General features: G+C 57.5%; 1 protein-coding gene across 3 annotated transcripts; it reads left to right on the top strand.

The window, feature by feature from the left end:
* Positions 1 to 825: 825 nt before the first annotated feature.
* SLC44A2 (solute carrier family 44 member 2 (CTL2 blood group)) lies at positions 826 to 14,845 on the top strand. 3 transcript variants are annotated; one of them, XM_084501656.1, is made up of 22 exons: positions 826 to 951; positions 4,094 to 4,142; positions 4,230 to 4,303; positions 4,407 to 4,491; positions 4,591 to 4,675; positions 4,786 to 4,902; positions 4,982 to 5,042; positions 5,318 to 5,441; positions 5,623 to 5,706; positions 6,042 to 6,154; positions 6,344 to 6,475; positions 6,723 to 6,822; positions 6,951 to 7,043; positions 7,309 to 7,393; positions 7,712 to 7,974; positions 8,043 to 8,137; positions 8,398 to 8,501; positions 8,921 to 8,994; positions 9,097 to 9,167; positions 9,317 to 9,405; positions 9,727 to 9,811; positions 10,207 to 11,616. In XM_084501656.1, exons 1-22 carry the CDS (start codon positions 918 to 920, stop codon positions 10,326 to 10,328), a joined length of 2,139 nt encoding a protein of 712 aa, XP_084357782.1. In that variant the 5' UTR covers positions 826 to 917; the 3' UTR covers positions 10,329 to 11,616. The 3 variants fall into 3 exon arrangements, with proteins under 3 accessions (XP_084357782.1, XP_084357781.1, XP_084357783.1); XM_084501655.1 differs by lacking the exon at positions 826 to 951 and adding an exon at positions 2,273 to 2,508; XM_084501657.1 differs by lacking the exons at positions 826 to 951; positions 10,207 to 11,616 and adding exons at positions 2,378 to 2,508; positions 11,916 to 14,845.
* Positions 14,846 to 21,775: the final 6,930 nt, after the last annotated feature.

Below are 21,775 nucleotides of genomic sequence, written 5' to 3'. Positions count from 1 at the left end.
ACCCTGATCCCACACCCTGGACCCCCACCCTGATCCAGGGGGGGCTCCCTGCACTCCCCCCCATCTCCAGGACCCCCAACCCACCCTGGGGGGGCTTCCTACAGCCCCCCAACACCCAGCCCCCCCCAGATCCTGGGGGTCTCTCTGTAGCCCCCTTCCCTACTCTGGACCCCCCCCTTATCCTGGGGGGGCTCCCTGAAACCCCCCAAACCCCAGGACCCCCAACCCACCCTGGGGGGGCTCCCTGCAGCCCCCTCCCCTACTCTGGAGCCCCCCCGATTCTGGGTGGGCTCCCTGCAGCCCCCCCAAATCCCAGGACCCACCCTGGGGGGGCTCCCTACAGCCCCCCACCACCCAGCCCCCCCCAAATTTGAGGGGCTCCCTGCAGCCCCCTCCCCTACTCTGGACCCCCCCCCCGATCCTGGGGGGGGCTCCCTGCAGCCCCCCCATGTCCAGGACCCCCAACCCACCCTGGGGGGGCTCCCTACAGCCCCCCACCACCCAGCCCCCCCCAAATTTGGGGGGCTCCCTGCAGCCCCCTCCCCTACTCTGGAGCCCCCCCGATCCTGGGGGGGGCTCCCTGCAGCCCCCCCATGTCCAGGACCCCCAACCCACCCTGGGGGGGCTCCCTACAGCCCCCCAACACCCGACCGTACCCCCCCACCCCCCCGCAGCACCGAGCCCAACCGTGATGGGCAGGAGGCAGAAGGGGGGGGGGGGGGGGGGGATGAAAAAAAGATTGGGGGGGGGGTCAAGGGGGCGGGGCTAAGAGGAGGGGGCGTGGTCAGGGGGCGGGGGGCGGGACCACGGTAACGGTGCCCCCCCCCGGTTGCTCGGAGCCGCAGGCGCAACGCCCCGGGAGCGGCCGGAACGGCAGCGGCGGGGGGGGGGACCCGGAGCATCCCCGAGCCCCCACCATGGGGGGGAGGAAGGACCCCGACGGCTCCTACGGTACCAGGGCGGGGAGGGGACCCCCGGGACCCCCAGAACCTTTGGGGACCCCCGGGACCCCCCCCCATCGGTTGTCTCCTGGGGGGGGTCCCCCCGGTTTCCCACCCGTTCTGGGGGTCCCCTCCCCGGCAGCAGCCTGCCTGGGGGGCCCTGAGGTGGGCTGCTGGGGAGGGGGGGGGGGCAGCGGGGGGCTGGGGACCACCAAGGTGGGGGGGTCACCACGTTTTGGGGGTCACCAGGTTTTGGGGGTCACCAGGTTTCGGGAGCACCGAATTTGGGGGGGGGGTGGCACTGGGTTTGGTGACTGCCACGCGTGGGGGCTGCTGGGTTTGGGGAGCACTGAGGGTTTTTTTTTTTTGGGGGGGGGTTACGGTCACCGCCAAGTGTGGGGGCCACCAGGTTTGGGGGCTGCCGGATTTGGGGGGCACCAAATCTGGGGGTCACCAGGTTTGGGGGTCACCAGGTTTGGGGGTCACCAGGTTTGGGGACTGCTGGGTTTGGGGGGGTGCACCAAGTTTGGGGAGCACTGAGTTTTGGGGGGGGGGGGGGCGTACGGTCAGCACCAAGTGTGGGGGCCACCCGGTTTGGGGACCACCCAGTTTGGGGTCACCCCGTTTCGGGACCACCCCCTTTGGAGATTTTGGGGTTTGGGGCCCGGTGGTTCGGGGTCTGCTGGATTTGGGGACCACCGAGCGTGGAGGTTGTGAAGTTTTGGGACCACCAAGTTTAGGGGTTGCTGGCTTTGAGAGGGGGGGTTTGGTGAGCACCGCGTTTGGCGACTGCTAGTTTTGGGGCCCCCAAAGCTTTGGGGACCACCGAGTTTTTTTTTTGGGGGGGGGGGGCGAATTGTGCGCGGTGAGACTGGGACGGTCCCAGGGTGGGGCACCGCTGCTGGCACCCCAGGTGCCACCACCCGGACCTGGGCGCGCCGATTGGTGCCACCGTCCTCCGACACCCACCCGGGGGTCCCGGCGTCCCCACAGGATGGGGGGGGGGCACAGCGGGGTCACACATCCCGGCCCCCCCCCCCCGTGCTCCTCTTTTGTTTCCGCGACGCATCCGGGGGTGCCGAGCCCGGCGCCCTGACATCACCGGCAGCCTATGAGCCGCGGGGACATCGCGGCGCCACCGTCCCCAACCCTCCGCGGAGCCGCCCAGCACCACGCTTATTTATTTATAACCCCCCCCCCCCCCCAAAAAAAAATATTTATTTACACCCAAAATATTTATTCCTACCCCCCTAAATATAGCAAACCGCCGGGATGAAAAACAACACCAAACCCGGCTGCGGTCACCGCGCCACGCCACTGGCGGACGGAGGGTGGTGCCCGCCGTGGGCGTTGGGTGCCGGGGCGAGGAAGAGGAGGGGATGAAGCAGCTGCGGGGCGAGGATGAGGAGGGGATGAAGCAGCTGCGCCTTTAATGGTGTAGCGTGCACGGCTGGCTGCTCGCTGCTGAGGTTCCTGGCACGCCCAGGGCTGAGCGCGCAGGGGCTGTTTGGGGCGAGCGGAGAGGGGATGGGGGACCAGGAGGAGGAGAACTACTACGGGAAGCACGGTAAGGGTTGGGGGGCGTCAGGGTTAAGGGGGGGGGCGCGGGGCTCACCCCCGAACCCCGTGCCGGAGGAACCTTGGGCGGCACCGCGGAGTGGGGTGCAGGAAGTTGGAGAGGCCGAGATAAGGCTGAGCGTGAGCACGGCCCCGCTTCGGTTCACCGGGCTTCCTGCCTGCGAGGCGGCCGTGAGGGTTCGTTAACACCGAGGCCTTCGTTAGCGCGGTGGTTAATGGGGTTAATGGCTAACGAGGGTGGCCGGGTGGATCCGCTGTTTATGGGGCGGTGGCGCCGAGGGCACGGAGGGCGCCGTGCAAGGGTCGAGCCCCCCGAGTGGGTGTTTTGGGGTGCAGTGTCCCCAAAAAAAGGGAGCTCGCCTGGGATATGGTGGGGTCGCTCCGTGGGGGCGCAGCTCCCTGGGTACCCTGAAACTGATGGGTGTGGGGCTGCTCTGGGCACCCCAAAACCAATGTGCATGGTGTGGGGCTGCTCCAAGCGCCCCAAAAACAACGTGTGCGTCGTAGGGCTGCTCTGGGCAACCCAAATCTGATCTGTGCATGGTGTGAGGCTGCTCTGGGCACCCCGAAACTGGTGTGTGCAGCACGGGGTTGCTCCAAGCACCCCAAAACCAATGTGTGTGGTGCAGGGCTGCTCCAAGATCCCCAAAAGTGATGTGTGCAGCACGGGACTGCTTCTAGCACCCCAAAACAGATGTGTTCCCTGCGTGGGGCTGCTCCAGGCACCCCAAAAGTGCCTTGAATCAGACGTCTCCCTGGTAGCAGGCACTCCAGGCCCCCCCAAACTGATGTTTCCTTGTCTGGGACTGCTCCGGGCACCCCAAAAGTGACTTGTCCTGGTACGGGGCTGCTCTGGACACCCCAAAATTGACTTGTCCTGGTACGGGGCAGCTCCCAGCACCCCAGAACTGCCTCGAAGCAGACGTGTCCCAGCTCCGGGCCGCTCCCACACCGAAACTGGCCTCGCTGGCTGAATTCCCACCCTAAAAATAACGAGGGGCGAAGGAGCACAGCTTAACCACCGGGCTGCCGGGCAGGAGCAGGAGCTTCAGGAGCTGGGGAACGATTTTGGAGAGAGCTGTGGGGAAACTTGCTCTCCAAGGGGATAATTGTTTCCACGCCTGGAAAGCAGAGGCGCTGAAGGAGGGAAATGGCAGCTGGAGATTATTTTCCTCCTGCTCCTGGTTCTCCCAGGCCTTTTGTTTAAAAACTGGGGGGAGGGAGGGAGGGAGGGGGGGAGAGTTGGAAATTTGGGGCTCCCCGGTCTGCACGGGGACGGCTGCTGCTTTGCTCGCGTCCGTGTTGGGTTTTGGTGCATCGCTGTCACAAGGAGGGGAAAACAAACCTAAAGGGTGGGCTGGGGATTTTCCAGCAGCAATGGGAACGGGATGGGGGTGTCGTTTGGCTGTGTCCCCCCCACCCCAGCAGCCTGGTCTCGGTGGCAGCATCGGGTTCCCAAGGGCGCGGAGGTTTCCCTGCCTCCTTGGGGAGGCGTTGGGGAAGCGAAGGGAAAACTCCTCCTCCCCCCCTCAGTGGTTTTTCCAACTGAGCCGGTTTGTTCTCCATCCCCGCAGGGACGCCGCAGAAATATGACCCGAAGTTCAAAGGTCCCATTTACGACAGGTAAGAGCAGCCCCCCCCCCACCCCCCAAAGCCCCCTGGTGGGGCCGGCGGCCGTGCTCACGTCCCCGCTCCTCTTCCCGGCCGCAGGGGCTGCACCGATGTGGCCTGCTGCATCCTGCTGGTCCTCGCCATCGTGGGCTACGTCGTGGTGGGCATCGTGGGTACGTATGGTCCTGGGGGGGGTCCAGGAGCTCCTCGAATGAAACAGAGGTGGGGATGGGGCAGGAGGTAACCAAACTGCCCCGTTTTATCCCCACTGCCCAGCGTGGACGCACGGGGACCCACGGAAGGTGATCTACCCCACCGACAGCCGCGGGCAGTTCTGCGGCCATCAGGGAACAGCCAACGAGTAGGTGCCCCCCCCCCCCCCCGGGTCCTCCCTGCTCATGTGCTGCTCACTGGCGTCGTGATGCCCTCAGGGTGGCATTTTGAGCCGTTTTCTTCGCAGGGGCAAGCCTTTCCTCTTCTACTTCGACATCGTGAAGTGTGCCAGCCCGCTGGTGCTGCTGGAGTTTCAGTGCCCGACCACACAGGTACTTCTGGATGCCCCACCGGCGCAGCTCCCCGCTGCTGGCCTTCTTTAAAAAAGAGAAAAATGCCCCAAAATGAAAGGTTCCCCACCTTCTCCTCTCCTTGTTCCAAGATCTGCGTGAGCCAATGTCCGGACCGGTTCATGACCTACCTGAATGCCTACAGCGTGCCCGCCAACCTGCAGTACTACCGGCAGTTCTGCGTGCCCGAATTTGGGGACGTGAGCAAGGTGCGTCGGGTGGCCCCGAGCGGGGATTTGTCCCATCCCAGCCCCAGAACTTCACCTCCCCCTTGCTGTCCCCATCCAGGCTCCCATCGAGGTGCTGAGGGACAAGGAGTGCCCGGCCATGCTCTTCCCCAGCACCCCACGTAAGTCTGGAGGTGGCTAACGAGCTGCCGTTAACTCATTAACAAGCTGGGACTCTGCTCTTTATGGCTGGGGAAGTGCCCGTGCTTGCTTTGTTTGGGCTCTTTTTGGGATCTGAGCCACCCATCGGGGATTTTGGGGGAGGTTCGGGTCGGTTTGTGAGGGCTGCTGTGGGTTTTGTTTCCTCGGGATGCTGGGTGGGAGCAGCAGCATCCCTGGGGTTGCTGGTTTGGGGGTGTCTCATGGGGGGACGTTTGCTGAGCCCCCTCTTTTGCAGTGGCTCGCCGCTGCCTCCCGGCCATCCAGGCCAAGAAGGGCGTCATCATGGTGGGGAACGAGACCACCTACGACGACGGGCACGGGAACCGTAGGAACGTCACCGAGCTGCTCGAGGGGGCCAGGTGGGTGCCGGTGGCTGCGGGAGCAGTGCCGGGGCTGCTGCGTTGTCACCGCTTCGGGGGGAGCAAACCACGGGGTTTTTGTCTGCAGTGCCGCAGGCAGAGTGGACACCGACTCTCTCCCCTGCCTCTTGCTTTTATTTTATTATTATTATTATTATTTTTATTATTATTTGCGTTCCAGAAAAGCAAACGTGGTCCTGGAGATGAGGCAGCTGGCCATGAAGATCTTTGAGGACTACACGGTCTCCTGGTACTGGATCATAATGTGAGCAGAACGCGCGGCACCTGCTCCCGAGGGGCAAAGCTCAGGAGTTCCCCCACTGTTTTCTGCCTTTTCCTGACTTTTGCATATTTTCCATTCAAAACTGACAGCAGAAGGGTGGCAGTGGGTGTAGAGGCTGAAGTCAAGCAGGTCCTGAAGGACCAAGCTGTCCCCTTGCAACCACCACAGAGGTTGCAAGGGGACAGCAGAGGTTCCCACCACAGAGTGGGAAGTGGCACGGGGTGTTTTTGAGCGTGTTGGAGCAACTTCCCCCCTACCCCAGTCACATTCTGTCACGGAGAGTTTCTGTTTCTAAGGCTGCTTTCTTCCTCCCTCAGAGGCCTGGTGATCGCAATGGTGGCCAGCTTGATCTTCATCGTCCTGCTCCGCTTCCTGGCCGGGATCATGGTCTGGGTGATGATCGTGCTGGTGATCCTGGTGCTGGGCTACGGTGAGCGATGTCCTCGGGGTTGGGAGCCTTCTCCGTGCTCTCCCTGTTTTCCTTTCCCTCCTTTAAGCAGGGTTTGCGTGCAGAAACCCCCCAGGCCGAGTCCTTGGACCCAAATATTGGTGGGGTTGAGCAGCACCTCGCTGTCTGCTGTTGAGTGCCAGTACGACGATTTTCTGCTTTCCACCCCAGGAATCTTCCACTGTTACATGGAGTACGCCAAGCTGAAGGGGGAAGCTGGTTCCGACGTCTCCCTGACGGACCTCGGGTTTCAGACGGACCTGCGCGTCTACCTCCACCTGCGGCAGACGTGGCTGGCGTTCAGTGAGTCCCTGCCCACGGAGAACGTGCTCGGGAGGGAAGAGCACAGAGACTTTGGGGCCTTCTTGGCCTCTTGGTGGCCCTTTCCAAAAAGCTGGGCTACGGAGGGGGGCTGTGCTCGATGCCACGGGATGGAGCGCGTGAAGGCCGTGCTGGACGGCCCTCGGGGAGCGCTGGGCGCAGCGGTGGATAGGGAAGGCGAGGGTGGACGATGCCCTCGCACTGATGGGGCTCCCCTTCTCCCTTCCAGTGATCATCCTGTGCGTGGTGGAGGTGATCATCATCCTGCTGCTCATCTTCCTCCGCAAGAGGATCCTCATCGCCATCGCGCTCATCAAGGAGGCCAGCAGGTACGGGCCACCGCGTCCCCGGGCGGAGGTGGCCGTGGTCACCCGTTGCGACGGGAGGGGACAATGGGGTGTCCCCGTCTTCACCAGGACTTCCACGGGTTTTAACTGCCTTCCCTCGTCCTCGGCAGGGCTGTTGGCCACATCATGATGTCGCTGCTGTTTCCGCTGTGCACCTTCTTCCTGCTGTGCCTCTGCATCGCCTACTGGGCCAGCACGGCCGTGTATCCTTTCTCCTTCCTTTTCCTGCGCGTTGGCTCCAGGGGAAGGAAGCCGTGGAGACACTACAAGTCCTCCAGGGTGCTGAACTCGTTCCAGAGTCAGGGTTGCATCCGCTTGCAAAGCTGCCAGCTGCGGCCTCTGGGTTAAAAGAAACAAAACCCAACGTAGGGAAGCAGAAGATTGGCAAGAGCAAAGCTGAGCTGGGTGTGCTGAGGATCCAGGCTTGTGTTTTTGTGAAGTTGTGTCTCCTTAACTGCCATGCTGCAGCTTCCTCTCCACCTCCAACGAGGCGGTCTATAAGGTGTTCAACGAGTCGGCGTGCCAGTTTTCTGGGCAGACCTGCAGCCCAGAGGTGAGGATGTCAAGAAATTCATCCCAATGCTATGCTTTACCCATGAAAGAGAAGATTGTTTCTTACACAAAAAAATACTTTGGTGGTCATTCGAGCCTGTAGGCTCTTACAAGCGAAATTCCACATTTTTGAACTCACTTCCATCGTGCTGTTATTTTTCTTTAAGCCGTTGTATGTGCAAAGCTTGCTTCTTGATGTGAGCAAATGTGTGAAACGTTGAGCGGGATCAAGTCTCCTGAAAGCCAGCGTGGCTTTGGGTTGACCACGAGATGTTGTCGGTCCGCCTCACGTGCCTAAAATTCTTCTGTCCCCCCCCAGAAATTCAACACATCCAACGTCACCAAGCTGTGCCCCGATGCCCAGTGCCTCTTCGCGTTCTATGGGGGAGAGACGGCGTACCACAAGTACCTCATCGTCCTCCAGTTCTTCAACGTCTTCATGTTCTTCTGGCTCGTCAACTTCGTGATCGCGCTGGGGCAGGTGACGCTGGCGGGCGCCTTTGCCTCGTACTACTGGGCCTTCAAGAAACCTGACGACATGCCCGCCTTCCCCCTCTTCTCTGCCTTCGGCCGCGCGCTCCGGTACGTCCCTCGAGGAGCACCACGAGCTTCTTGGGGTTTTCCGTGTCTAACCGGAGCGGTTTTCCCAGGTACCACACCGGCTCGCTCGCCTTCGGGTCGCTGATCCTTGCCATCGTCCAGGTCATCAGGGTGATCCTGGAGTACCTGGACCACAGGCTGAAAGGTACCGAAACGGGGCTGGGAAGTGAGGAGGTGGGCACGGCTGGTGTCTCTGTGGGACCAGAGCCCATGGGGGACGTCTCCCTCCTTGGGGATGCTCCCTCGAGGTGCTCCAGATATCTGGAGGTGGTCGTGAGCACCCTGCTTGAGCAGGGGTTGGACCAGATGGACCCAGAGGCTGGGACAGGGACGTGGGCACCTTGAGGCTTGCAGGGGGTCTCTGGGTTCAGCTGCTCACCCTCACGTCCCTTGGTGTTCCTCCAGCTGCAGATAACAAGTTCGCCAAGTTCCTCCTGAGCTGCCTGAAGTGCTGCTTCTGGTGCCTGGAAAAATTTATCAAGTTCCTCAACAGAAATGCCTACATCATGGTAAGGGGCTGCTGGTGTTGGGCACCCAAGAGGTTGTTAACTCTGGGGGGGCCTTGGCATGCGTAGGCTGTCTTTGGGAGGTTGTTGAGGCCCGTGCCTCTCAATTTCATGGGAAAACGAAGCTTTTCAGCGTTTTCTAGCTGTTTTGCTGGAAAGCCTCAACATTCACTGTGTTGCCTTGTCTTTGGCATGAACCTTTTCAGAGACCCCAGGGTGGGGGGGGATTTGGCTTTTGGCCCAGTTCAGGTGCTGATGCTTGACCTGCTGGTGGAGGAAAAAGCGCTGCCAGGTTTGGGATTTCTCCAGCCAGCTGAGAATGTTACTCAAGAGATGGGATGAATCGTGGCCTCTTCTCTGGGCCGAATCATGCACAGTGCTGTTCCTCACCTCTCTGCTCCCGTTTCTGTGACCCCTCCTAGATTGCTGTTTATGGCACCAACTTCTGCACCTCTGCCAGGAACGCCTTCTTCCTGCTGATGAGGAACATCATTAGGTGAGGTCCTGCTCGAGTTCCCTGTGTCCAAGTCCCTCCTGCTGACAAAGAGGCGGCCAAATGTCCGCTGGGAGCAGGCGCTCACCTCTCTCTCACTCCTAGGGTGGCCGTCTTAGATAAAGTCACCGATTTCCTCTTCTTCCTCGGCAAACTCCTCATCGTGGGCAGTGTTGGTAAGTATTGGCCAACGTAAGCTTCTCCTTGGGGTATTCGCTGTACCCTGAACCTTCCCAAACCCTGTTTTTTTGGGAAGAAGAGCCTTCCCCAAACCCCCTCGTTCTGCCCAGGGTCCTGCAGCCATTTGTGTGATTTTGTTTTCCAGGAATCCTTGCCTTCTTTTTCTTCACCCATCGCATCAAGCTGGTTGAAGACACGGCGCCGTCCCTGAATTACTACTGGGTTCCTATTCTGGTGAGCTGCTTTCTGCTCTGCTGGGGAATTTAGAAGTGGCCAGAAGAAATCCTTAGCAAGAATGCCTTAAAAATGCTGTTCCGCTGGCCGTCTCTGCAGAGCTGCTTTGTGAAGGCTTATTTTCCATCCCCACTGAAACGAGCCTTTGTTTCAGCTGCTGGCGAGAAGGCGTCTTGCCATCCGGGCTGGCTCCATCCACCCTTGCTGCAGACGCCTTTTGTTCCCTGTTCCTTTCTGTTCCACCCCCCCCCAGGGAATTTGGGATTCAGCACTTCTCTCCTCCTCTCCAGGTTCCACCTAACCTCAGTGTTTCTCTTCCAGACGGTGATCGTGGGCTCCTACCTCATCGCCCACGGGTTCTTCAGCGTCTATGGCATGTGCGTGGACACCCTCTTCCTCTGCTTCTGTAAGTGTCCTCCCACTGGGCAGCAGAACCTCCCTCCGCCCCAGAGCCATCTGGACCCCAGGGTTTGCTCCCCTGGCCTCTCCGTAGGGTTTTCTCCCACTCTTTCCTTCCCCACCTTCCTCCTGCCTTCCTACCAGCCTCTTCTCTCCCCTCTACCTGGAAGCCCACAGCCTGTCTCTGGGTCTCTCTCTGTTTCGGTGCTTTGGTTTTGGGGGAGCCTAACTGCTACTAACTTCAATTTTCCTTTTTTTCCCTTTTGTTTTGTTTTCCTCCCCTCCTCATGTCTCTCCTCGCTCTTCTCCTCCTCTCACCTCCGCCCTGCCCTTCCCTGGCCTCTCCCACTGTTTTCTTCCCCTCTCCCCATCCCGGCTGCTTCCTCCTGGGGTTGTGAAAAGGTGAAGATCTGGAGAGGAACGATGGATCTCCCGAGAGGCCTTACTACATGTCCCCCGAGCTGAGTGCCATCCTGCTGAAGGGGACCCTAGAGCCTTCCAAAAACACCGATAGCCAAGGCTAGGGCTGGCCCCGGGGTGGCTGCGTGGCCCCAGCAGCCTTCTCCTGCGGCCACGGTTGGTGCAGAGCTCCCAGCTGGATGTCCTCCAGGTCCTCCCGGCCGGAGGTGTGCTGGCTTCTCCCTGCTGTACCAACCCCATCTCCCCGCCCAATAATGAATACTCTTGTATGGAAGGAACAAATCTGGAGTTAATCTGGGCTCCTGCACAGCCGGGCACGCGTGGCCAGGAGCTGTTGAGCCGTGCGTGCCCGGTGCCGGTGTGCGGCCGGGTTTGCTCCTGGGTGGTGGAAAACTTGTGCCCCTGCTCCTCGCCCTGTGCCAAGCAGGTCAGCGCACCCGAGGATCCCCCTGCTTGGTGGCGGACGTTTCGCTTTCGGTTCCTGCAAGGCGTTGGGTGTGAAGCAGAGCACGCTCTTCTCGTGGGTGAACCCCCCCCGCTGTTGTTGTAAGGAGGTTAAAAGGAGCAGCTGGCGGTGGTTGCAAACTGCTGAGGCTTTCACTTGCAGCCTCCTGTGTTGAACAAAGATTTTGGGCCCTCCTGCTGGTGGCGCAGAGGTTGAGCCCCTACGTGGAGGCTTGCCCCGGTGCTCTACGAGCTCTGCTTGCTCCAGAGCTGCTTTGGTCGGTGGTTTGGCTGATCTGTGGGTGAAGGAGCTGCAGGACCACAATGGCTTCGTGACGGCTGGGTCCTCTCCTTGTTTGCTCTTGATGCCCCAAGGATGAGCAAGGCTTTAGGAACGCCGTCCTTGGCGACTCCCCCCGCACGCCAACCCGCAGCTCGTGGTACAAACCCCGAGCAGACGGAGCGCCGTCTCCAGCAGGACAAAGGCGCAGTGGTGATGCTTGGGTTCCCGTCCCGGCGTCGTCCCTTACAAAACATCCCAGAGCTCTTCTTGCTCAGCTCTGACGCTGGTGCTTTGTGGTTTGTTTTTTCTGTTGTTGTGGTTGTGACTTTCTCGCTGGAGCAGCTGTTTGGCGCCGAGGCCAACCGGTGTGTTCAGGGCTGGGAATGCACCTAATTACTGCGTGCGCGTCGCGTGTTGGCGAGGGCGTAGCGTGCTGGGCGAGCAATGCTGAGCAAAATCCCTTTGTGCTCGCGGCCGGAGCAATTCGGGATGCAGAAGGAGCAAAAATCACTTTGTGCTTGTGGCCCAAGCAATTCGGGATGCAGGAGGAGCAGGGAGGGCGTTGGAGGGAGCACTCCAGGGTGACCTCTCCTCACAGCTCCTTCCTGCAGCACTGTTAAATTTTACCAAGGGGAAAAAACAAACAAACAAACAAAAAACCCAGACCTTTGCTTTCTTCCAAGTAACAATGAGGAAGTTTCCAGAGCACAGCACTCCCTTTAAAACAAGGAGCAGCTGTGATGGTTCGCACGCCAGGAGCCTTTAGGTGCAGCAGAGGGAAAGTCCCCTCTCCCCATGATGAGCTCAAAGACCTTTATTTCCACGGGCACGCCCCAAAGGAATATTCCTTAGCTGGGTGGCGCAGCTCTCGTCTGCCATCTCGCTGCCTTTGAGCTCCGTGCCCTGGCCGTGCCAACCCCTGTCTGTGGCCCCCGCTGCTGCGCGGGGGGGTTTCTCGTTGCAGTGGAAGACCTGGAGCGAAACGATGGCTCGGCCGAGAAGCCGTACTTCATGTCTCCTGACCTGAAGAAGCTGCTGAAGAAGACGAACAAGGAGGCGTAGAGCCCGCCGCGTCCTCCCCGCTCCTCTGTTTTTTCCCTTCCCGTGCCGGGAGCAAGGTTGCGGGGTTGCACCCGGCGCTCAGCACTGCTTGTCCCAGGAGAAAATGCTGTCTCGATGCACTCAAACCACCAGCAAGGCTCGGCGCAGAGCAGCGGGGAAGGGCTCCTTTCCGAGAGGACTGGGTGATTGTTAACAATCGGGCATTAATTGCCAGGGCTGCAGAACTCAGCACGGCTCAGCCCCTGCCCGTCCCACGTTGGGATGTTTCTGGCCAGAACCTGCTGGCATTGATAAAAGCAGCGTGGGACTGGCTCTGGCACGAGCACAAGGCTAAGTCTGGTCTTTAGGGGCATTAAGCCAACAGCAAAGTGAATTTTAAAGTAAATGAGGAATCTGATGATGCTGTCACGTTCAGGGCAGCTGCGCTCGGCTGCCTCATAGCACCTGGACAAAACCAGGCATTGCAGTGACCGCCGAGCCAAGCAGCTGCCCTGGTGGTGGCTTTAGGCAGCTCTCTGGCTTGCTGCAGCTTTGCAGCCCCCCCAAAATATTTGGTTGAAATTGTTGGTTCCCACCCGGAGAGCCGGAATGTGCAGAAACAGCCTCGCTTCTCTTGCTGTCTTTCGAAGACGCTTTAGGGTTCTGCTTTGGGGCTTTGGTGGGTGCAGATTAGAGAAGTAATCACTTTACGAATAAGCTCGTTATTGCTCCATGTGTGAAGGTGGAAGGAAATCCCGGGTTGAAGGTGCTCAGCTATCCGAGGGGGCCATGGACAGATGGGCGTACTCTGGGCAGTTATTTCATCGCACTGAAAGGGCTGACGGCTTCCACCCCATCCTCTGAACAAATCCTGCATTATGTTTCCCAAAACGTGGCAGCAAAGTGTCCCTAAGACACCAACAAAATTAGCTAGTGGTGCTTTGCCTGTGTGATGATTTAGGAAGACCCCCACACCTATGGGCTTGGTAAAGGAGTAGTGTGTGTGTGTATATGTATATATACATATATATCTTTTTTTTTTTTTTTTTTTTTTTTTAGGTTTACATTAGGTAATTTTAAGCAAACCAAATGCCAAACAGGTTGCCTTATGTCCTGAGACGCCACGGGGTTTTCTGGACTTTTAGCTAGCTGCTTTTTCTAATAGGAAGGTGCAAACCTCTAGCAGCTTCCATCAGAAAAACGAGGGAGATTTTTGAGAAATAGATTGAAGGAGGTTAAATATTGCTGCCTCAGAGCATTAAAACACAAATAAAATACCGAAGCTTCCTTTGAGCAGATCACTGGAGCTACACGGCCCTGCTGTTGTGAACGGGGAACTGCAGGATCCACGTGTGCCAATTTCGAGGAGGCTTCGCCCAGGTGTGGTCACCTCCACAGATTTTATCTGATTGCGCTTTATTCTGCTTTAAAATAAATTTGCTGAGGTGTGAAGTGGAGAACTTAAACAGCTCCCAAAGCACAGGGCAGGCAGCAGGAGCTTTGTGGGGTTGCAGGCACCTCCTTCTCTTAACAATTGCAAAACTTCTTTATTACAAGGGTTTAAATTTGGTTAGCCGTGTGTAACTGTAACTCGTGCTCAAGGGTATATTCTGCTTCTTTTATACATATTTCTCAGTAATCTTAAGATCCCTGTAGTATTTTTGTAAGATACAAGAGATGTTTTCTATTTGCACTATTAACTGCTTTGGGGGTTTCTATATTTTTGGTTTTAGCCGTTTCCCGGTGGTTTCAGTTCTCCAGCCGTTGCTACAATCCCTTCCTCTACTGCTTCAGGGACGGGTGTTGAAACAGGCATGTGCTGAGGTGATGCTAACTTGGGGGCAAAGCTTTTTTTTAAAAAAATAAGGCATTAAAGAGGAGAATCCTCCTCTCAGTTCAGGATAGGTGGTCAGTAGTTAAATGGGAGCAATCATAGGAATGTAATAATTTTACAGCTGCAGTAGCAGCCATGAGGAAATACTTTCTGGGGCATGATTCTGGTCCTGAATTGTTATTTTTTTTTCCCTTTCCTCTGGCATCCTTGTATAGGTTTTGAGTTGTGTTTTTCCTTTTTTTTTTTTTTTTTCTTTCTTTTTTCTGTTTGAAGTTTCTGTATAGAGGGCAAGTTCACTGCTTGCGCCTAGATGTCAGCTGTTAACTCTTCATGCTTTGGTTGTGGAAATGCTGTCCAAGGTAACAGGACCATCAGTAACTGACATTTATTTGCATCGACATACACCACAGATTGTTAGGTCTGAAAATACGAAGGTTGAAAAAGGACTGTTAATGTAAGAAAAGGTGCTCTTTGCTTGGGACATGGGGCTGGCTCCGCTGTGTTGTGTAAATTTGGGATTCAAGGGGCAGAATTAGGGGATCCTATTTATTTCCTGCTGAGGAAATGGTATTCACGCCGCAGCAGGGTTTTAGCATCCAGAAAGGCTTCGCTCAATGACTTCCACCATTTCTTTCTGCAAGCGCGGGCTGATGCCTGCACCTGGGAGTGCACCTCCTATGCCTAAGCCATGTATTTAAAAACATCCTTCATCTTTAGGAATAATTGCGCTCTTTTCTGTCTTGCGAGATGCTCCTTCTGCCCCTGTGATCCACGCATGCTCCTTGTTATTCCCCAAATCATCCCAGGGCCCTGCTTGAAAGCTGCAGGGCTGATGTTCTGCACTCCCCTTCCTTTTCCACGTGTTTCTCCGAGGCATTAAGTACAGCTGCTGTGCACCGGGGCCCCTATGCAAGCACACACCTCCAGCTGGAGCGTACGCGCGCGTTTCCGATGTCACCTGCGGCGGTTGTGTTGATGTCAGCATTCCAACCAGAAATAAAGTGCCTATTTGGACCTCACTTCCACCACGCGGCTCATTTGGGGCTCTGATGTGATGGAAAAAACGTTGTCGTGTTCTCTCCAGCGACTCAGAGAGGGGTTGAGGGTGGACGGGACCTCGGGGCACCCCCGTGTCCAACCCCTTGCTCCGTCAGGCCTCTGCTCAGAAATGGTACGATCGGTACATTCGCCTCACTCAAATTCTGTAAAACTTCCAGCTTTTCAAAGGGGCAAAGCCTGCACCTTTTTCTGGAGAGAGGTCTGGCAAAACCCGAGTGATGGGAAAGCAGGGAACATGCCCAGCCTCGCCGAAGCTGGGACCCGTGTCGGTGGGGATGCTCCCGCTGGATCAAGTCATTAACACCAAGCACCAGCTTCAATCGGGTGCCTCGGAGAGGTTGTGCAGGGCACAGGGCCCTCTACTGATCAGGCAGGCTGCAAAAAAAGCAGTTTGGGGTATGAGTGATCACGCTGCGTGACATACCAGGTATGTTTCCCCCGTGAACAGGCAGCAGTCTCCTGAGGGTTAGCTCCTCTCCAGCACTGATCGCTTGGAGAGCAGTTTCTGCTGAAAGAAGGCACCAGCCCGCAGCGCTTTGCCTGCCTTCTGCCCCGTGCTATGGAACAGCTGGAGAAAACACCGAGTGTGACTGTGTGGAGAACAGGAACTGCTGGATTTCACCCCAAAAATGTTTAAAAAAAAAAAAGAAAAAAAAAGTAAAAAAGGATAAAGGGTGAAAAAAAGGGTAAAGGGTTAAAATAAAAGGGTAAAGGGTTAAAAAAGGGTAAAGGGTTAAAAAAGGGTAAAGGGTTAAAAAAGGGTAAAGGGTAAAAAATGTTAAAGGGTTAAAAAATGTTAAAGGGTTAAAAAAGGGTAAAGGGTAAAAAAAGGGCAAAGGGTAAAAAAAAAAATGGGTAAAGCTTGCTCAAGCACACTCAACTTTCTGCTTCCTATTTTCAGAGTCTGGGGCTTGATTTTTTTTTTTTTTTTTTTTTTTTTTTTTTTTTTTTTTTTTGACGGTTACAAGCTGTTGCCCAAGCATCCTGTAAGCACATGTGCTGGGTCTGGCTGGGATGGAGTTAAAATTCCCTGCAGCAGCCCATGCAGTGCTGCGCTCTGCACGTGGAGCTACAACAGCACCGGTGTCACACCAGCCTTGCGCCCGCTGCTGCACAGCACCAGGACCCCCTCCAAGCCCCCAAGAGCCAGCAGGCTGGGGGTGGGCAAGTGATGGGCAGGGGACATCACCAGGGCAGCTGACCTAAGCCCACCAAAGGATAAAAGGTGGGAAAGGAGAAATGGGGCGGCTGTCTTTATTAAAACATCCGTCCTCCAGAATAGTGTCTATGTGTATTGACGCCCTCCTTCAGGGATGGGGCAAAGCACCACTTGTTAGTGCTAAGTAGAGAGTAATTTCTTTCCTCTCTCTCTGTGCTTCCACACGGCTCCTGCTTGTTTGTTTGTTTTTTTTTTCTTCTTTTCCTTTTTTTTTTTTTTAATTCCCTCCAAACGTTGACACTTCACTTTTTCCTTTAGTTAAATTACTTTTTTCTTAATACTATCTGCAGCTAATATTTATTTTCCATTTAATTGAATTATCATTTTCTCAACCCATGAACTTTTTTCTCCTTTTCTCCTTTTCTCCTTCTCTTCTGAGGAGGGAGAGTGAGAGAGCGATGGTGGTGGAGCTCAGCTGCCCAGCAAAGTAAAAAAAAATAAATAATATAGACTTAGGGTTAGGGGTGTTAGGACTTGGAGAGAGAGAAAGAGCAGAGTCCTGCTGTGTGTGGGGTTGCATAAAGGCTCCCCAAGGCAGTTCAGGTGTACCCAAAGGCTTCCATTGGGAGCATTTTTTCCGTGGGCTGCAGGGGAATCTCCGTTCTGGCACCTCGAGCACCTTGTCCCCCTCCTTCACTCACCGTGCTGCCTACAGGGCTCTTTCTCCCACTGTTTCTCGCTCACTCATCTCATGACTGATGCACAGTGGCTTCTGTTGTTGCTGGTTTTTGTTTTCCTCTCTTAGATGCGCTCTCACACAGGCACCAGCAGCGTCACTCACTGGTCCAGCTTTGGACAGCGGTTGCTTTTGGAGCCAGAGGGAACGGGCTTTATCTGCCACGGGGCATCTCCTGGGACCCCTCACTGAGGCCATTCCTACAGCACTGCTGCTACCGCTATTTCTTTTCATTACCTCACCAACCCAGGGATCCCCCAGGCAGCACCTATGCAGAGGTACACAAGTACCATGCACACAACGCTGAGCTCGGCCCGTACCACAGATTCACTGAACCTGCTCTTTGCTCCTGTTTATCAAGGATTCGTGCAGGTGGAGTTCACCACTGTGCTTTGATCTTCGCTATACTCCCCATCAGGACAGGGAGAGAGAGACATCCTCCTCGACCATATTCCACTGAGAGCAGGAGTTAGGAGACTCTTATCAAGTCGATAGAGCGCTGACGGCATTAAGCTAGGATGCTACTCAGTGTCTTCGCTAACCGTGGTGCGTTGTGCAAATTACCTAAAGCAAGAAGCCGTGGGCCCCTTCCCAAGGTCAGTCTCCTACGAAGACTGGGAGCCTGTCTTAAGAAACTGGCAGAAACTGGTCCTGCGGATGGACAAGAGCCAAGGAGCAACTGAGTCTGCGCAGAGACAAGAGGTCAAGGAGCAGTGACGAGGAAGAGTCACCAACCTTCATCCCCACGACCCCCGACGACCACCACCAAGACACACTGCGCAAGCGCAGATGGGAGGAGTTTCCAGCAATGACTGCTTGGGACTCATTTTAAGACGAAGCGGGGACAGGCTATGAATAGGTACGGGCGCGTTGTGAAACTTCAGGCCTACGTAACTCTTTGCTGCAGATAAGCAAGGCAAGTTGCCGCATGAGGTGCGCATGACTTTGGTGGTGTGAGGAAAATCTCAAATAACTTTCTTCAGACAGGATCTTCTGGGAAGCTATTTTATTCGCGATTGCAAGGGCAAGCGTCCTGTCAATCAGGAGCGCATTTTAGTAAACAAATCCTAACCTTTTATCCCTGAGGTGCCTGAGAGGGCTGGACGTGGCAGGGAGGAAGCGGGGCCTGACATGGGCTAACGGGCAGGGCAATCCAACTGCAGGCCACTTACGTCGGTCAGCCAGGAGGCAGGGTCTTCGATGGCCATATCCAGCACACCGCTGGCCTCCTGCTTGTCGTATATGTTGGAGTCTCTCAGGGCTTCAATGACCATGAGGATGACGTCTGTCCTCTGAGACTGCTGGAGGTATTTTCCAAAGTTCCGCAAGGAGGAAGGGACGTAAGACACGTTGCAGCAAGTGCCCCGATGGTGCTGCAGAACTGAGCGGTGAGAGCAGCTCTGGAGACAGATGCCTGGCCGTGCTGGCAGCAGTGCCCACGGGAAAGCAGGAAGCAGGGGCTGCAGTCCCTGCGTGGTGGGGGCTGAGAAGAGCCCTCGGGGTGAGGGACCAGGGTTGGAGGCACGGGCCCAGGGTGCTGGCCCTGCAGATATGCGGGGCTTGCCGGTGGCCAGGAGGGCCAGGAGAAACTGCTGCTGTGAGGCTGGAGTACCGCCTATGGAGAGGTCCTACTCAGGGACAGCAGGACCGCGCGGGCCAGAACAGCGAGGCCACACCAGCCGCACTGATGCCGGGGCCCTGTGTTCCCACAAGTCTCCTGCTGCTGCTGGGACAAGTGTGCCAGGAAGGGAGGAACTCATTACCGTGGCAATGTCCGTGGTAGTGGGCGAAGGAAGCCACGGTACGGCCTCGGCTTTCCCTTGAGGCTGTTGACTAGCTTCTGGTGCTGTTCTTCCTAAACACGGCAGCGGAGGGGGACAAAAAGAAGAAGATTCACAAGGACAAGCCACTTTTGTTAGGAGGCTTACCAAGTGGCGAAAAGAGCTTTTGAGTAGGAATGGCTGAGGAGGGCGGAGATGCTGCAGAGCCCAGGGAGGCAGTGTTGGACAGAGATGGAAAGCAAAGGCAGACAGCTGATGGGAGCAACGGAGATGGCAAGAGAGCAAGGGGTGACGTGTGCCTCAGGGGTACGCATGCAAATGCTCCCAGCCTGGGACACGCAAAGGAACGAGAGCCCTGCGTGCAATCACACAACTAAAACGCTCTTGGCCTAACTGAGGTGTGGGGGGTGGCTCGAAGGGCTGGAGCGCTGTAGTGCAGGGATACGAGGGGTACATACAGGGATCCTCTCTCTAGGAAGACCGCTCTAGAGGTCTCCACAAGAGCGCTCCATGGCACTACTTAGGAAAAGAAGCAAGTGCCTCAGGCAGTGCCTGTGTCTGGAGGGGAAGGAAGCCCAACACAGCTTCTCTGACTGTTTTTCTGGATGAATTGGAAGACGTAATGAAGAGCATCCAAAGCTGCCTATTCTTGCAAGTGTGGCAAAGGAGGAGCCATCCCACCAACTGTCCCAGGAGCGGCACATTGCGCTCTGTGCATCCGTTCGTGGGTCCTCCATCGGCGCTGTGGTCCTGGGCGAGGGAGACAGGAGGGAAGTGCTGTGGGAGGCAGCTGGGGCCAAAGTCCTGGAGCCAAGAGTGTGCCCAGGGCTGGGTCCCAGGTGAGTCAGCAGCCTTGGCCATGCCTGCTCTCCCACCGTGCTCCCTGGGCGCTTGAGGCCTGCACAGGACGGGGGGCAGAGCTGGCTCCCGAGAGTGCTCTCAGGGACTGGGAACATCCCCCACTCGGGGTCCATGGGCAAAGGAGGGCTGAAGGCCCTTGCTTCAGGGCTGAGCCCTAGCTGAGGGTCTGTAGCCGGGCTTGCCTCGGCAGCACCCCTGAGCTGCAGGCTGATGTGGTCTGCGGGGAAGGGGAGGTGGGCTGGCTGGAGGGGTGCGTGGCTCCTTACCTCCGGTGAGAAGCTTGTGGCTAGCCAGCTGGTCAGCTTCGCGGCCCTCCCCACGGCCCTCTCGCAAATAGCTTCGCTGGGGGAGTTGGCAAAGGGCAGCAGAATCTGTGAGGGGAGAAAGTGCTGGTCTGCCCTGGGAGCTGATGCCCGCTAAAGCAGGAGCATCAGTGCTGGGCTCCCGCAGCACTCCGATCTCGGGAGGAAAGCACCGCGGACAGGGAGGCAGGTGGACAGCAGCAGCACCAGTGGTGACCAGTGCAGTGCCTCGGAAGAGGGGTCCAATTCCTGCCGCTGCGTTGACGCAAAGGAAGCCCAGGAGCGCCATGGGCAAGGCTTTTCTCCGACACAGGAGGAGTCTGTGGAGGGGAAAGGTCTGCAGCCAGGGGATACGGGGCTGCCAGAAGACCTCAGTGGGCAGCCCCCGGTTCCCCCAAGGGAGGCGGGCACCCTTCCTGCCCTGTGCTGCCTGTGCGTGGCACTGAAGTAGGGCCTGTCCGTTCCGGAGTGGATGCTGAATTCCCTCCGGGTGAGGAAGCGCCCCTGGGAACCCCGCTCTTGGCAAGTGGCAGACCTGCAAGATGTCCTGCAGCTCACTGAAGCCGGAGACGGGAGAATTTCTGATGAAGAGCTTCAGCATGCGGTCCATGGCGTCCAGGGTCTGCAAGGACAACAAAGGGGTGGCAGTGGATCTCCAGTCCCTCTCCCTCTGCCAGGATCTGCACAGATCTCAGCACAGAGCAGCCAGGGACCAACCCAGAGGGACGGGTGTTCCAAGAGCTCTCCCAGAGCATACCTCCAAGTAGTTGATGCGGCTTGGGCCCTCCAAATGCTCGTGTGAGGGCAGCAGGAATACACTGTTGAAAGAGGTGAGCAGGATGCTCTTCTTCCTGCCCTCCAGCGCTGACTTGACATAGCTGCAAAGAAAGCAAGGGGCCTCGTTGTCACGTTGTCACGGAGCAGGGCCTCAGGGCCTCAGGGAGGAGGACGCAGCACTGCGGGGCCTCGGTCCCTGCCATGGGGGCTGCCTTCCACCTTCCAGAAGCCCCGAGGCTTGGCGAGCAGCGGCCCCGCGGCCGGCACTGCCAGGCTGCTGCCTAGACAGGGGAAGCCTGGAAGCCGGGCCCAGGGCCAGAGCAGGGGCTGGGCACGTGCCTCAAGTGGCCAAGTGCAAGCATGGCTTGCTGCTGCACCGCTGTGTGCAGAACGTCCAAGGGCTCGTCTTCCAGCAGCACCTGCAGAGCACAACCGGGATGGCACCGGGCATCGGGCGGCACAGCTCGGCAGCGCCAGCAGAGCTGGTCCAGGTCAGAAGGGCCGGTGGAGCCCCAGTGCCCCCAGCCAGCTGTGGCACCAGAGGGCCGCCCTGCCACCTCCCTGCTGCTGACGGGGCTTCTCAATGGCCCCAAGGCCGTCAGGGGCAGCTGAGTGTCCACGCAGCGCTTGCCCCCGCCAAAGCCCTCGAGAGTCCCGTCCCCACAGCCTGCCCTTGCACCCCTCCCAGAGCCACCAGGGGGTGTCTGTACTGGGTTTACGTGGCAAAGTTTTGGTAGTGGCGGGCCGTAGCGGTGGTTTCTATGAGAAGGATCTAGAAGCTGCCCAATGTTTGGGAAGGGCCCCATTGTTTTCCAGATCTGAGCCAATAAGCGATGTTGTTTTGCGCCTCTGTGAGAGCATATTTAAGACAGGGAAAAAAACGCTGCACCACACAGCAGCTGGGAGGGAGAGAGCAGTGAGAAACGGCCTTGCAGGCACCAAGGTCAGTGTAGAAGGAGGGCGAGAGGTGCTCCAGGCGCCGGAGCAGAAGTCCCCTGCGGCCTGGGGTGAGGACCATGGCGAAGCAGGATGTCCCCCTGCAGCCCATGGAGTACCACGGTGGAGCGGGGTTCCATGCTGCAGCCCGTGGAGGAGACCACGGTGGAGCAGGTGGCCCTGCACCGACGGAGGCTGCCGCCTGTGGAAGACCCCTGCCGGAGCAGATTCCGGGCCAGACCTGTAGCCCGTGGAGAGGAGCCCACGCAGGAGCAGGTGACCCGGCAGGGGCTGCTGCCCGTAGGGGAGCCAGGTTGGAGCAGTTTTCTCCTGAGGGA

The sequence above is a fragment of the Aythya ferina genome (genome assembly GCF_964211825.1).
Source record: "Aythya ferina genome assembly, chromosome: 33".
NCBI classification, from domain to species: Eukaryota; Metazoa; Chordata; class Aves; order Anseriformes; family Anatidae; genus Aythya; species Aythya ferina.
The sequence above is the reverse complement of the archived record's forward strand: the minus strand, read 5'-3'. Positions and strand labels throughout refer to the sequence as shown.

Coding starts and splice junctions, on each gene's coding strand:
- SLC44A2 (XM_084501655.1), top strand. CDS start 2,469: ATGGGGGACCAGGAGGAGGAGAACTACTACGGGAAGCACG. Junction 6,823..6,950: donor CTCATCAAGGAGGCCAGCAG/GTACGGGCCACC, acceptor CGTCCTCGGCAG/GGCTGTTGGCCACATCATGA. Junction 9,406..9,726: donor ACTACTGGGTTCCTATTCTG/GTGAGCTGCTTT, acceptor TTTCTCTTCCAG/ACGGTGATCGTGGGCTCCTA.